Below are 12,126 nucleotides of genomic sequence, written 5' to 3' on the forward strand. Positions count from 1 at the left end.
GGACAGCGCCTAAGCCTGGAGTCCGCACTCCAGGATTGGCGCACTGGCGCACGCACACACGCGCACACACACACACGAAGTTACCTTTATTAACAACTGTCATTGAGAATGGCCAGAAGAAAAAAAAAACCTCTTCCGGGGACGACCACGTTTTAGCAAGGGAAGGAGACTCTGCAGACCAGGCAGCAGCAGTGCGGTCAGAGCGGCCCGCCGCCACGCCCTCGCCGCTCCGGGTCGCGGCCCTTCCCGCCCCGGGCCCAGTGTCCCCGCACCACTTCCCGCCCTCGCCCGCGCTGCTCCGCCGCCGGGACCGCTGGCCCGCTCGCGTCCACAGCTCCCGGAGGCTGTGACTTCCCTTGGGGAAGAGGCCCAGAGTCCGCCCTCTTCGCCTCCGAGGCTTGCGAGGCCAGTGCCTCTCACTCTGCAGCGTTCCGCGGCCGGACGCAGCAGCGCGCAGGCCACCCTGTGACAACCAGAAGCTCGCAGGCTAGCAGCCAAACTCTCCGAGCCGGAAGCTTGCGTTCCGCCCGGAACCACGGCGCGGCGCACCTGACAACCGGAAGTGCAGCGTTCCCATCCGGAAGTCCCACGAGCGTTAAAGCTGGCCCAGGCGGCCCGAAGGCGCACGCGCCTTTCCGCCGGGAGCCGGTGCGCACGCGCCGCGCGGGTCTTCTCGCGCCCGGAACATGGCCGCGCGGTCGCTGTGGGCGGTCCGGCGGCGGATGCAGCGCCTCCTGGCCACCAGCATCCCGCCCGATAGCAGGTAAGCGCTGGGGATAGGGGGTCGGGGATGTGGAGGCCTGGCCGGACCGGAGAGTAGGCGGGGCCGGCGTGAGCTGGGAGGCGCGGCCGACAGCTCCCGCCGAGCCTCGGCCTCTGGGACCCGGCTTTCGCGGTCCCATTTCACAGAAGGGGAAATTGAGGCCCCAGGCTCCCAGGAAGGTGGGTGGATCCCGGGCCCCGTCCCGGGAGGCGGGAAGTCCTCGGCGCCCCGAGCACCGGCTGAAGCGGAAGCGTGGCCCTCTCCTGGGCCTTCGGCGCCGGTGCTGTCCGGAGGCGGGTTGGAGGCTTGGCCTGACGCCCCGTCGTGGGTAGTCTGCACCCGAGCATCGTTTACACCTGCCCGGAAAGCAGGGCGTTGGACCAGATTTCTCCAGATCGTCAGCTCTGTGTGAAAATCCAGTTACTGCCTTAGCCACCAGCAGATTTTCTGTCTTCGCTTATCGACTGCAAAGCTATGAGTGCTTTTTATTAATGTTTAAAAGTTAAATTTAGTCATTCTGACATCTTGAGACCTAGAAGAATCGAGTAACCTTTGTCAAACTGGATTACTCTTAGAAATGGCAGAACCCTACTATTAATAAGTAAAGGAGTAGAACCAGTGTTGATTCTAGGGGTGTCCTGGAAAAGAATGTAAAGACTGCAGTAGGGATTGTGTTGGAGCTCTGATTCGATTCTGGGGGAATCCAGGGAAATTTCATAACAGTTTATCTTCTTTTTAAAAACTCACCTGACTGAACACCCTATCCTAAGCACTTTGGTGAGGAGTTGAATTTTTGTTTTTTGAGGATGAAACGGGTATTTTACTATGTTTAATTTGCCCCAGGTCTATCATGACCATATTTTCTGATAAAAATTTTGGAACCATATTTCTATAACAAGTAAATTCAAAGCCATCCTGAAAATCTGAATGATAAAAATTCTCTTACATACATTTCTAGCTTTTCAGTCTGCTCTTTTCTTAAAAATAGCCTTTGCTCAAAAGTTACCTCAGCCAGACACTTGGTGGCACATGCTTGTAATCCTTGCTATTCAGGAGGCTGAGACTAAGGACTGAGGTTCAAAGCCAACCCTGGCAGTAAAGTTTGAAACTCCTATACCCATTTAAACCATAAAGCTGGAACTGAAGGAGTAGCTCAAGTGGTAGAGTACCAGCCTTGAGCTAAGGGACAGACAGCACACAGGCCTTGAGTCCAAGCTAGGTAACAGCATCAAAAAAAATCTCTGTGACCATTTTCCAATATATGAAACAATTTGTTCAAAAGAACTCTTGAAATCACATTCTGATTTTCCAAAACCATGTAAATAAAAACTCCTTAAAGATGGAAAAGCCTCCATCCAAGATCTGCTATAAACTGGCCCCTACTCTGAATTTCTTGTCAATGGTTTTAGTGATACTTGCTGCCCTATGCACATAAAAGCCAAATACTATATGGCACACCAGCTTTTTTATTGTGAGACTGACTGGCAAGGTCAGGAGCAGGAAGCTTAAATCTTCCAATCAGTTGGTAGTTATTCTTCAGGCAGAAGAGAGTTTATTATGAGAACCGAACTTCCGGCCTGCGTGAGATGTTAAGTGTGCAAAAGGGTAAGGAATTTTATAGAAGGGAGAGAAGGACTCTTTTGTTCAGGCATAGATAGTAATCATGCCTCTTCATAGGCCACATGTTTCCTTTCAGGGAGTAGTTTCAGTTTTTTGCTTTTGGAGTCAAAAGGTCATTGACAAGGCAAGCTGGCCAGCATGTGTCCATTCTTGAAAAGCTGGTTTCAAATTGACCTCGAATGGGTTCTGGAGGTACTTCCTGAAACCTAAAACCTAAGCACTTTGTTATTTAAGAAATTTCTGTCTGGTTGAATACAGGCCTCAGCCAATTTCATTATCTGTACAGAATTCTGTATTGTATAAATGATTAAACACAAGAATCTGTTTCAGTGACTGATTATTTAGTCCAGCCATATAGCAAGTATTTTATTGGTTTGGCTGAATATAGTTGAGTTTCTATCTCAGAATCTATCTCAGTGGTTTCTCTTCTCTAAAAGCTCTTTAACAATGTGTGGTAAGCCTAAGTCAGCTCTCTTTATTAAACATGACTTTCCTTTTCTGTAAGAAGAAGAGTTGAACTAGTAAGGCTTTTTTGTTATTCCTGACACTGAATGCCTTGTTCTCAACAGAATATTAACTATGTGATTCCCTTCTTTGTTTATATGCTTGGTTTTGAGGAGATCTCACTAGGTTACCAGCCTCCCCAGTAGCTAAGACTACAGGTAGCACACTAATTTGCCTGGCATAGCTGTATGAACCTGAACAAGTCATTTAAGGCTTAAGCCTGTTAGCCTTAGTTTTTGTTTGGTTTCTTATCAGTAACACAGGGACAATAATAACAGCAAAAAAGGCTGCAGGTGTGGCTCAGTGGTAAAACAACAGCTTAGCAAGCATGAAGCCCTGAGCTCCAGCCCGAGTATAGCAAAAACAAAAACAACCTTCCCCCACAAAAAACAACCCCTTTTAATTGTACACTTTATTTGGGTAGGAAGGAGTTTGGTTATCTTTTATTTGACCCTTCCCATAGCTAGTAAAAAAGAAAAATAGTGCAACAAAGGTAAAGGAATCTTTTTCTTTTTCTTTTCTTTTTTTTTTCTTTTTTTTAGTCCAGTGAATTCAGGGCCTGAGTACTGTCCCTGAGCTCTGTTGCTCAAGTCTAGTGCTCTATCACTTTGAGCCGTAGCATCACTTCTGGTGTTTTGGTGGTGAATTGGAGATAAGAGTCTGTAAACTCTCTTGCCCAAACTGGCTTTGAACCTCACATCTCAGCCTACTGAGTGAGTAGCTAATATTATAGACATGAGCCACTAGCACCTGGCTCATTTTAAAATAATTAGAATGAAAGCCAGGGACCAACAAGTTGTTTAAATAAGGATACAGGTGGACCCGTTGCAACAATGAGAAGTACAAGTTGTCATGTCGAAAACGAACTTTACAACTTTGGTGAGGGGGGGGGGATTGGGAGGGGGAGGCTGGGAAGGGATGGGAAGGGGAAACAAAGGAGGAGGCTACAATGCTTGATAAGAAATGTACTCATTATCTTGCCCCATGTAATCGTAACCCCTCTGTACAGTATTTTCATAATAAAATATAAAAAAGAAAGCCAGGGACCAGTGGCTCATGACTACAATCCTAGCTACTCAAGAAGCTGAGATCTGAGGACCATGGTTCAAAGCCAGTCTAGGCCAAAACAAACAAAAAAACAAAAAAAAAACCCTTATCTCTAATTAGCTATCAAAAAAACTAGAAGTGGAACTCTGGCCCAAGTGGCAGAGCACTAGTCCTGAGCAAAAACAGACAGGGACAGTGTTCACTCCCAAGATGGGCAAAAAAGAAAAATTAGAATGCAAAGAAAATCATAGCCACTGCTCAGGTAGTGTTATAAACTATACAAAGGTACTGTGTGGTACCTCTTCTTTTATTTCATAAAGGAACCCTGCTTTATTTCCAAAGCAGACACTATAAACCAAACCAGAGACAATTTACTATGTAACTTATGGTATATAAAACTTACAGAAAATGGTTGTTCAGATATATGACTACAGACATGGAGTATGTCTATTAGGCTGTTAGGGAATTGGTATCTATGTGAGTAGAAGGCCAGACAGGACTCATTTGGATGTCCTGACCTGTCCCGATGGTAAGGATGTTGGGATGGGGGGGATAAGGTCTTAGGGCAGCAGCTGCTCTGCCTCCCTTCCTTAGGTAAGGCTGATGCTCACTCCATCTGATGGAGAAAATTGCTATGGTTAAGGGTAGACAGCATGGTGTGAATATTGTGTACTTTAAGTGGTGATTTATGATATGAGAACTCATGTCAGTAAAAGTACTATTTTTTTTATTTTTTTATTTTATTTTTTTTTTGTCGGTCATGGGGCTTGAACTCTGGGCCTGGGCGCTGTCCCTCAGCTCTTAAGCTCAAGGCGAGCGCTCTACCACTTGAGCTACAGCGCCACTTCCGGTTTTCTGGTGGTTTATTGGAGATAGGAGTCTCACGGTCTTTCCTGCCCGGGCTGGCTTTGAACCACGATCCTCAGATCTCAGCCTCCTGAGTAGCTAGGATTACAGGCGTGAGCCACCAGCGCCCAGCTAAAGTACTATTTTTTAAAGAAACCAAAATAGTACTTTAAATATGTTGTAAGATCAGTTATGCAGGTAAAGTTGTCTTGTGCCTAGTACCAACATTGTGGAATTCATTTGTTACTGTGACTGAAAACACCTTCTCTAGAATTTGAGTATGGGGAAATTTCTGGGTTCTAAACGTGTTATAATTTTTCCTTTTTATGATAGCATTTCTTCATTATCTATCACCTCCCTCCTGCCTTAGGGAATGGCTGCCCCCATTCAGCACTGCCACCCAGAGAAATGCTGGTGAGGACTGCAGTTCTGAGGACCCTCCTGTTGACCGTGGGCCCTCTCTTGCTGAGCAAGCCTTAAGGTTAAAAGCTGTTAAACTGGAGAAGGAAGTCCAGGATTTGACTGTGAGTAGATTCTGTACTGTATGTGCTATACTATGTGTGTTGTCCCCTGGTGTTTTCTCCTGGCTTAAATGTTCTGACAGTTTTGTATGCCAGCTTAAATGAAGTTTTTTCTCATTGGCTCTTTACCACTCGCCCCTTCACAGTTCTCTTGCTAGGTATACTAGTTGGCAGGGGAAGGGTTGCCACTCATTAAGAACAGACATCTTTTCCGTTCCCTATCACATTAGAGCCTCAGATATCTGATGTGGGGCAATTTAGAGGAAGTACAGTGTGAGGTCACTGACTATTGTACTCTGTTGATTAGACTACATTTGGCATACTGAAACCAGCCCTGGGCTGGCCCATGTCCATGGAGAGAGAAAAAATAGAGATAGATAAGCCAGTAATTCCAAAGCAAAACTACTCATAGCTGTGTAGGCTGGAAAGTAATTGAGGGAACCAGGAATTGTCAGAGTGGAAGAGAAAAGGACTAAAGGCACTAATTCTGCTCTCAAATAGCTGAGCCACTTTTAAAACTTAGTTAACCTAAAATGAAAGTCAATAAAAGAAAATGGCATTGTTCGTTAGCAGTGTTGGGTAAATGAGAAACAGAAAATGTTTTCTCTAGATAATGAGTTTGAAACTTGTGTAACAACTAGCAGGCTGCATGACTGATTGTGCTTCAGAAAAGTAAATTCCTACTTTGGCTGGGGCTAGTTGTAGCTGATCTAAGATTTTTATAATTCCTATTTTGCTTTATATTGTTTTCACAGAGGTGACTTTTTAGAGTAAGCAAAGACATTCTTTCCCAGTGCTACACATTTACTTTCTCATCCTTTGATTTCACTTTTGATGTCTAGTTGAGGTACCAGAGAGCTGTAGCTGATTGCGAAAACATAAGGAGACGAACCCAGAGATGTGTGGAAGACGCCAAGATATTTGGTGAGAGTTACTTAAAATACATTTCAGTTGAAGGGCACTTAATTAGCAGATCTACAGACTGAGCATGGTAAAAGTACATCGTGCCATAACTGATCACTCCTGCACCCGTCTACTATTTCCAGAAAGCTTTGTTCACTGCTCACTGGAGTGGTGTCACATTAATTATTTGCTAAAATTAATGAATAAGTGAATCATGAAGGTGCTCAGAGGAGCATCCAAAGAGCAGTCACATAGGCAGTCAGGAATGCTGAAATGTGCTTATTGGAAGTAAAGTTGATGTATATCTATGGGGCAGTAAACAACCATATTTCACCAAAAAGTTCTCATTACTGTATACAAGAATCCAGTCCTTTGCTATTAGTATTCTACACATGGGTGAGTTAGAAAACATCTTGAAGACAAAGGCTCAAATACCTTAGGCTAGACTTCATTCCATATAAATTTTTTTTTAAGTATCCATCCTCTTTAATGTTAATACTACCCAGCACAGACATAACTCAAGAAATACATTATGTGATTTGGGTTTATGCATTACATTTTTAATTATCCATATAATTTTTTTACAGAATATAATGAATAGTCTTTCAGAAATGTGTGTTTAAAAGGTACCAAATGTGTTTGTGAAGTGTTAACTAAATAATTGGGATTCAGTAGTAGAGGTGAGGGACTACTTGCTGTACTTAGAATTTAATAAGGAGATTGAACTTTCTATCTTTGCATGTACAATGAAAGTGCTGGGTGTCCCTTGGATGTTACATCATTCTCTCCTCTATAGCACACTCCTTCCTGGGTTTTCTCTGCACTTGTGCTCAACATCACTTCATTCTGGTCCTGTGCCATCTCCCATGTTTTGGCATAGACTCTGCTCTTCACTCTGCTATATACCTTCTGTCACAAAGCTTCAATGTGTGTCAATGAAATATTAGCCACCATATTTTATTCCAAGTATTGCCTCTCAGTTTTAGCATCTTATTTCCAAATCTACAGCAGAGTTCAGCAAACCGTAGCCTACCATGAGTACAGTTTTTAATTTCATGATTAAAAGGCTAGGGAGTATGGATGAAATGGTAGAGTACCTGCCTACCAAGCACAAGTCCCTAAGTTCAAACCCCAGTACTACCACCAAAAAAATAAAAAAGCAGTTCATTGAATTTCATACAAAAAATTCATGGAAACTTGTCTTTTCTTTTGTTGTATAAGTGCCTAAATAACAAAATCCTTGATTTTTGTCTCTTGTTTCACAAAGCTCCGCATGTACTAGGTGATCTTGTACAGAAAAGATTGCTGGCCTCTGAGCTATGAGAATCTCTATAGCAAACAGGTTATGGTAATGGTCAGATTTCTACTCTGCTGCTTGCTTGAGTGGAGCAGGATGAAAGGGCTTCTCAGAAGCTAAGCTTTGAGTTAGAACTAGCTTTTCAGTTTCCTCAAGTAGTAAAATATCTAGGAACAAACCCATGTTAACTAAATTCAAAAGATTTTGATAGTAAATCAAGTATTAACTTAGAATAAGATGTGTCTAGGAAAAGATACCACCTAAGCTGTTTGTTTAGGTTATTTCTTCATAGTAATGAGAGATACTTAGAAAATTAAAGATTAGTAGATGAGCATGAAGAAGGAAGGTGGTGTATTCTTGAGGGCTATGGCAGGCCACCTGACTTCCAAGGATAGTTTTGTCTTAGGAGTCTACCTTTTGGTTCACAAAGATCCATTTTTCTAAGATTATATGATCGCTATTAAAGTAATAGAATAATTAAAATAGTCAGACCCATTGCAACAATGAGATGCACAAGTCGTTATGTCGAAAAACGAACTTTACAACTTTGGTGAAGGGAGAGGATACAAAGGGATGGGAAGGGGAAACAAAGCAGGAGCCTACAATGCTTGATAAGAAATGTGCTCATTATCTTACCCATGTAATTGTAACCCCTCTGTACAGTATTTTCACAATCAAAATATATTTAAAAAATACAGTCAGAGACTGAGCCTCAGTATATAAACAAGAGGACCTTTGGCTTCTGATTACCCAAAATCACATAACCAGAAGCAAAAGATAATGTACATATTATCCTAGAAGCTTGCAGCTTTTAAAATTCTGTAGCAGTCTAGCTCAGTGGCATAGCATTTGTATAGTATGTGTGAAGAAGCCATGGATTTTATCTCCAGCACCAAAAGGAAGGTTTAATAAAACAACCTGGAATTCTTTTATCAACCAAGACACTGTTTGGCACTGCCTTCTGGTTTCACTCTTTCTGTTGCCCCCCTCCTACACCAGACCAGACCATATCCTACTTAAATATTTTGCTTCGTATTTCTTCCTACCCCATATGTCACCTTTCCCCTCACCCACCCTCAGTGGTGTGTGTTAGGTTTTTAAAAAGAGGTAGCCGAAGCCGGGCGCTGGTGGCTCACACCTGTAATCCTAGCTACTCAGGAGGCTGAGATCTGAGGATCGTGGTTCAAAGCCAGCCCGGGCAGGAGAGACCATGAGACTCCTATCTCCAATAAACCACCAGAAAACCGGAAGTGGCGCTGTAGCTCAAGTGGTAGAGCACTCGCCTTGAGCTGAAGAGCTGAGGGACAGCGCCCAGGCCCAGAGTTCAAGCCCCACGACCGACAAAAAAAAAAAAAGGTAGCCGAGTAAGAACAGCACCAGCACACACGTGGTATTCAGGTAAGGGGTAGGTTTATTCAGTAGACCTGCTGGGACCAGGCAAGGTTGGCACTCCACGCGGCTGGGAAAGGCCTAGGAGAGAGAGAGCTGGGAAAGAGAGAGAGAAAAGAGCTTGAGAAGAGCTAGACAAGAGCAGAGAGAGAGGTAGCTGAGTAAGAACAGCAGCACTCACGTGGTATTCAGGTAAAGGGTAGGTTTATTCAGTAGACCTGCTGGGACCAGGCAAGGTTGGCACTCCACGTGGCTGGGAAAGGCCTGGGAAAGAGAGAGATAAGAGCTAGAAAAGAGCAGAGAGCTAGAAAAGAGCAGCGAGAGAGAGCCTCTGGGCCTGGGCTAGGCCTTATCTACGATTTGGGTGGAGAAAGGTGTGGCCACATCAATTCAATTGTGACCTCAGCTGATGCAGATGTGACCTCTTCCAGGTGTCTCAGTTGCCTAGGTAATGCAGGTACTAGGTGGAGACTTTGCTGTGAGGAGGGTGGAGTCTGCTCGCCATCCAGGAATGGACCTTTCAGTGTGTGCGTGCATATGGGCATGCACTAATTAAACCATTTGAATCAGGCTCCCATTTGTTTTCCATAAGAAACTATTGTTTCTTTTATCACCTGGAAAGGAGATAAAAGGTCTATCTCTCCTCTAATCTTTCCATGTAGACAACAGGTCTTCTCAGATCACGCTTCTGTTGTGTCTTTTTTGCTTTCTGTGGCTGATCTTCCTTTTTACCTCTGAGTATAAGTAAGGCAGCTACCTGTCTTAACACAGGGATATAAACCTGACTCTGGATGAACAAAGTCCCTGCCCCTCCCCACCTCGGCTGAGTAGTGTTTCATAAGACATTCCTTGTCCTCATCTCCATAAGAAAAGTAAAGTGGTAAAATAGGATAAATGGGATATGGGGTTTCTCAACAGCTGAAATTACTTTTTGTTTAGGGTTTTGTTGTATTCCAGATGCTATTTTTTTTGGGGGGGGGTCCAATCGTGGGGCCTGAACTCTTGGCCTGGTTACTGTCCCTCAGCTCTTCAGCTCAAGGCTAGCGCTTTACCACTTGAGCCACTGCACCGCTTCCGGCTTTTTTCTTTTTGCTTATGTGGTGCTGAGGAATCGAACCCAGGGCCTTAGGCATGCAAGGCAAGTGCTCTACCACTGAGCCACCTTCCCAGCCCAAGTGGACTCTATTTTTGAGACAAGGTCATACTATGTAGCACAGCCTGGCCTAGTAACTAGGATCCTCCCACCTCTGCCTCACAGATGCTACTGAATTTCCTTTCATAACAGTTTATGTTTCTGTAAAAGGTTTTGTAGCCCATCCCTAGCAACTTCATAGTAAGCAGTTGCATATTCATCTCATCTATAGAAGTATCTTACCTTCCTGTTTGTTATTAGCCAGTCTTCAATCTTGGGCTGAGAACATCACACTGGTAAAACTGAGTACTGGGTTCTATCCCTAGCACCACATACATCCAAAAAAGAGTAAGCCACTCTTTAGAATAAACAACTCTGACATCCTTAGCATAGTGTCCTCTCCCCCCACCCCCCAACAAAAAGAAATTGTTAAGTTCTTTGAGAATGGCCTTTGCACAACTCAGACATGCAGGAATTTTTTTAATGTCCATAACTTAATGCCAAAAGTCAATAACAACTGAAATGCAAGAAGTAAAACAATAGGGTTTTGTTTTAGAACCAGTTGGGGGCCTATTGAATACAGACTTATAGTTCTTGGATTCTACTTCTTTTCTCCATTTCCCGGTAGGGTTTCTAGTCTTATGCATCCTCTCAACAGCCACTGACTTAGCATTTGAGTTTTCAGTGGCAAAGATAATGAGCCCTTGGGCTGGGAAGATGGCTCAGTGGTAGAGCTCTTGCCTTGCATGCCTGAGGCCCTGGGTTCGATTCCACATAAGGAAAATGAAAAAAAAAGCTGTAAGTGGCGCTGTGGCTCAAGTGGTAGAGCACTAGCCTTGAGCTGAAGAGCTGAGGGGCAGCGCCCAGGCCCCAGAGTTCAGGCCCCACGACCAGACCCAAAAAAAAAAAAAAAAAGATAATGAGCCCAATTCCAGTGTAGCCTTCTTATTTCCTGGGTTATACAGTATATAATACACCAGTGACCTCTCTGGGCCTGTCCCAATTGTACCCTTAAAGGCAGAGGGAATCATCATAAAGTAAGTGTCTAATTTCTCCGTAGGAATCCAGAGCTTCTGTAAAGATTTGGTGGAGGTGGCAGACATCTTGGAGAACACTACTAAGTGCATTTCTGAAGAAGTAGACCCTGAGGACCAGAAGCTCACTCTGGAGAAAGTCTTCCGAGGGTTGTCACTTTTAGAAGCTAAGCTGAAAAGTGTGTTTACCAAGCATGGCCTGGAAAAGATGGCACCGATTGGTGACAAATATGACCCTCATGAGCATGAACTCATCTGTCATGTTCCAGCTGGTATTGGCGTGCAGCCTGGCACTGTGGCATTAGTAAGGCATGATGGGTACAAACTTCATGGTCGCACCATTAGACTGGCCCAGGTGGAAGTGGCTGTTGAGTCTCAGAGAAGACTTTGAACAGGTCTTCAGGAACTGAATGTTCACACAGTGCAGTCACCTGCTTCCTTTATTTATTAAATTAGGTTTGTATTGTACATGAGGTACTTCATGTGGCTTGTTTTGGATTTAGTCATATTGGCTTTGTTTCTAGTGTTTATGACCTGTTTGGTCTCATCACAAGTCTTGCCATTGGGATTTGAACAATGTGGTGAGTACTCGTAGGACTTTTATCAAAATGTTTACGAAAATTATTTTTAAATTGGTACTCTCCTATTTTGAATCCAAAATCTTCTTAAGTTTGAATATCCAACAGATCATTGGGTTTATTAGCCCAGTGTCTGTATTGTTACATTTTATGGGAAAAGTAAACAGTAGGCATTAGTTCTACATTTGGTATTTAGATGATAAATTACTCTCACATAAATTTAGATCCTTTGGGTTGCTTTCTATGTACATGGTTTTTTTTCAGGATTTCCTTTCATTATTTTATATTTAGCCATCTTTTGTCCTTGTAGTCCCTTTAGGGGTTCTGCCCACACTGCTATGCCATACCTACCCCTTCCCAACCCCTTTAGAAAAGAGCTAAAAGGCCAGGCAAGTCATGGAAAGCAGGTAGTATTAAATGCAGAATACTTCCTTAGCTTCAGGTAGGGAATTCTTTTCAGCATTTTAGGGTATAGGTAAGGAGAGCAGCACC

The 12,126-nt window shown here is 43.7% G+C and overlaps 1 protein-coding gene across 1 annotated transcript; it reads left to right on the plus strand.

Annotated features, from left to right (window-relative positions):
* The first annotated feature begins 661 nt into the window (after positions 1-661).
* Grpel2 (GrpE like 2, mitochondrial) lies at positions 662-11,524 on the plus strand. Its single transcript, XM_070036363.1, has 4 exons — positions 662-763; positions 5,151-5,304; positions 6,144-6,225; positions 11,083-11,524. The coding sequence occupies exons 1-4, from the start codon at positions 687-689 to the stop codon at positions 11,445-11,447; spliced, it is 678 nt and encodes a 225-aa protein (XP_069892464.1). The 5' UTR covers positions 662-686; the 3' UTR covers positions 11,448-11,524.
* Positions 11,525-12,126: the final 602 nt, after the last annotated feature.

This window comes from Dipodomys merriami, unplaced genomic scaffold (assembly GCF_024711535.1).
Source record: "Dipodomys merriami isolate MVZ:Mamm:240054 unplaced genomic scaffold, mDipMer1.0.p SCAF_27, whole genome shotgun sequence".
Taxonomy (NCBI): domain Eukaryota; kingdom Metazoa; phylum Chordata; class Mammalia; order Rodentia; family Heteromyidae; genus Dipodomys; species Dipodomys merriami.

Coding starts and splice junctions, on each gene's coding strand:
- Grpel2 (XM_070036363.1), top strand. CDS start 687: ATGGCCGCGCGGTCGCTGTGGGCGGTCCGGCGGCGGATGCAGCGCCTC. Junction 764..5,150: donor AGCATCCCGCCCGATAGCAG/GTAAGCGCTGGG, acceptor CTCCTGCCTTAG/GGAATGGCTGCCCCCATTCA. Junction 5,305..6,143: donor AGGAAGTCCAGGATTTGACT/GTGAGTAGATTC, acceptor TTTGATGTCTAG/TTGAGGTACCAGAGAGCTGT.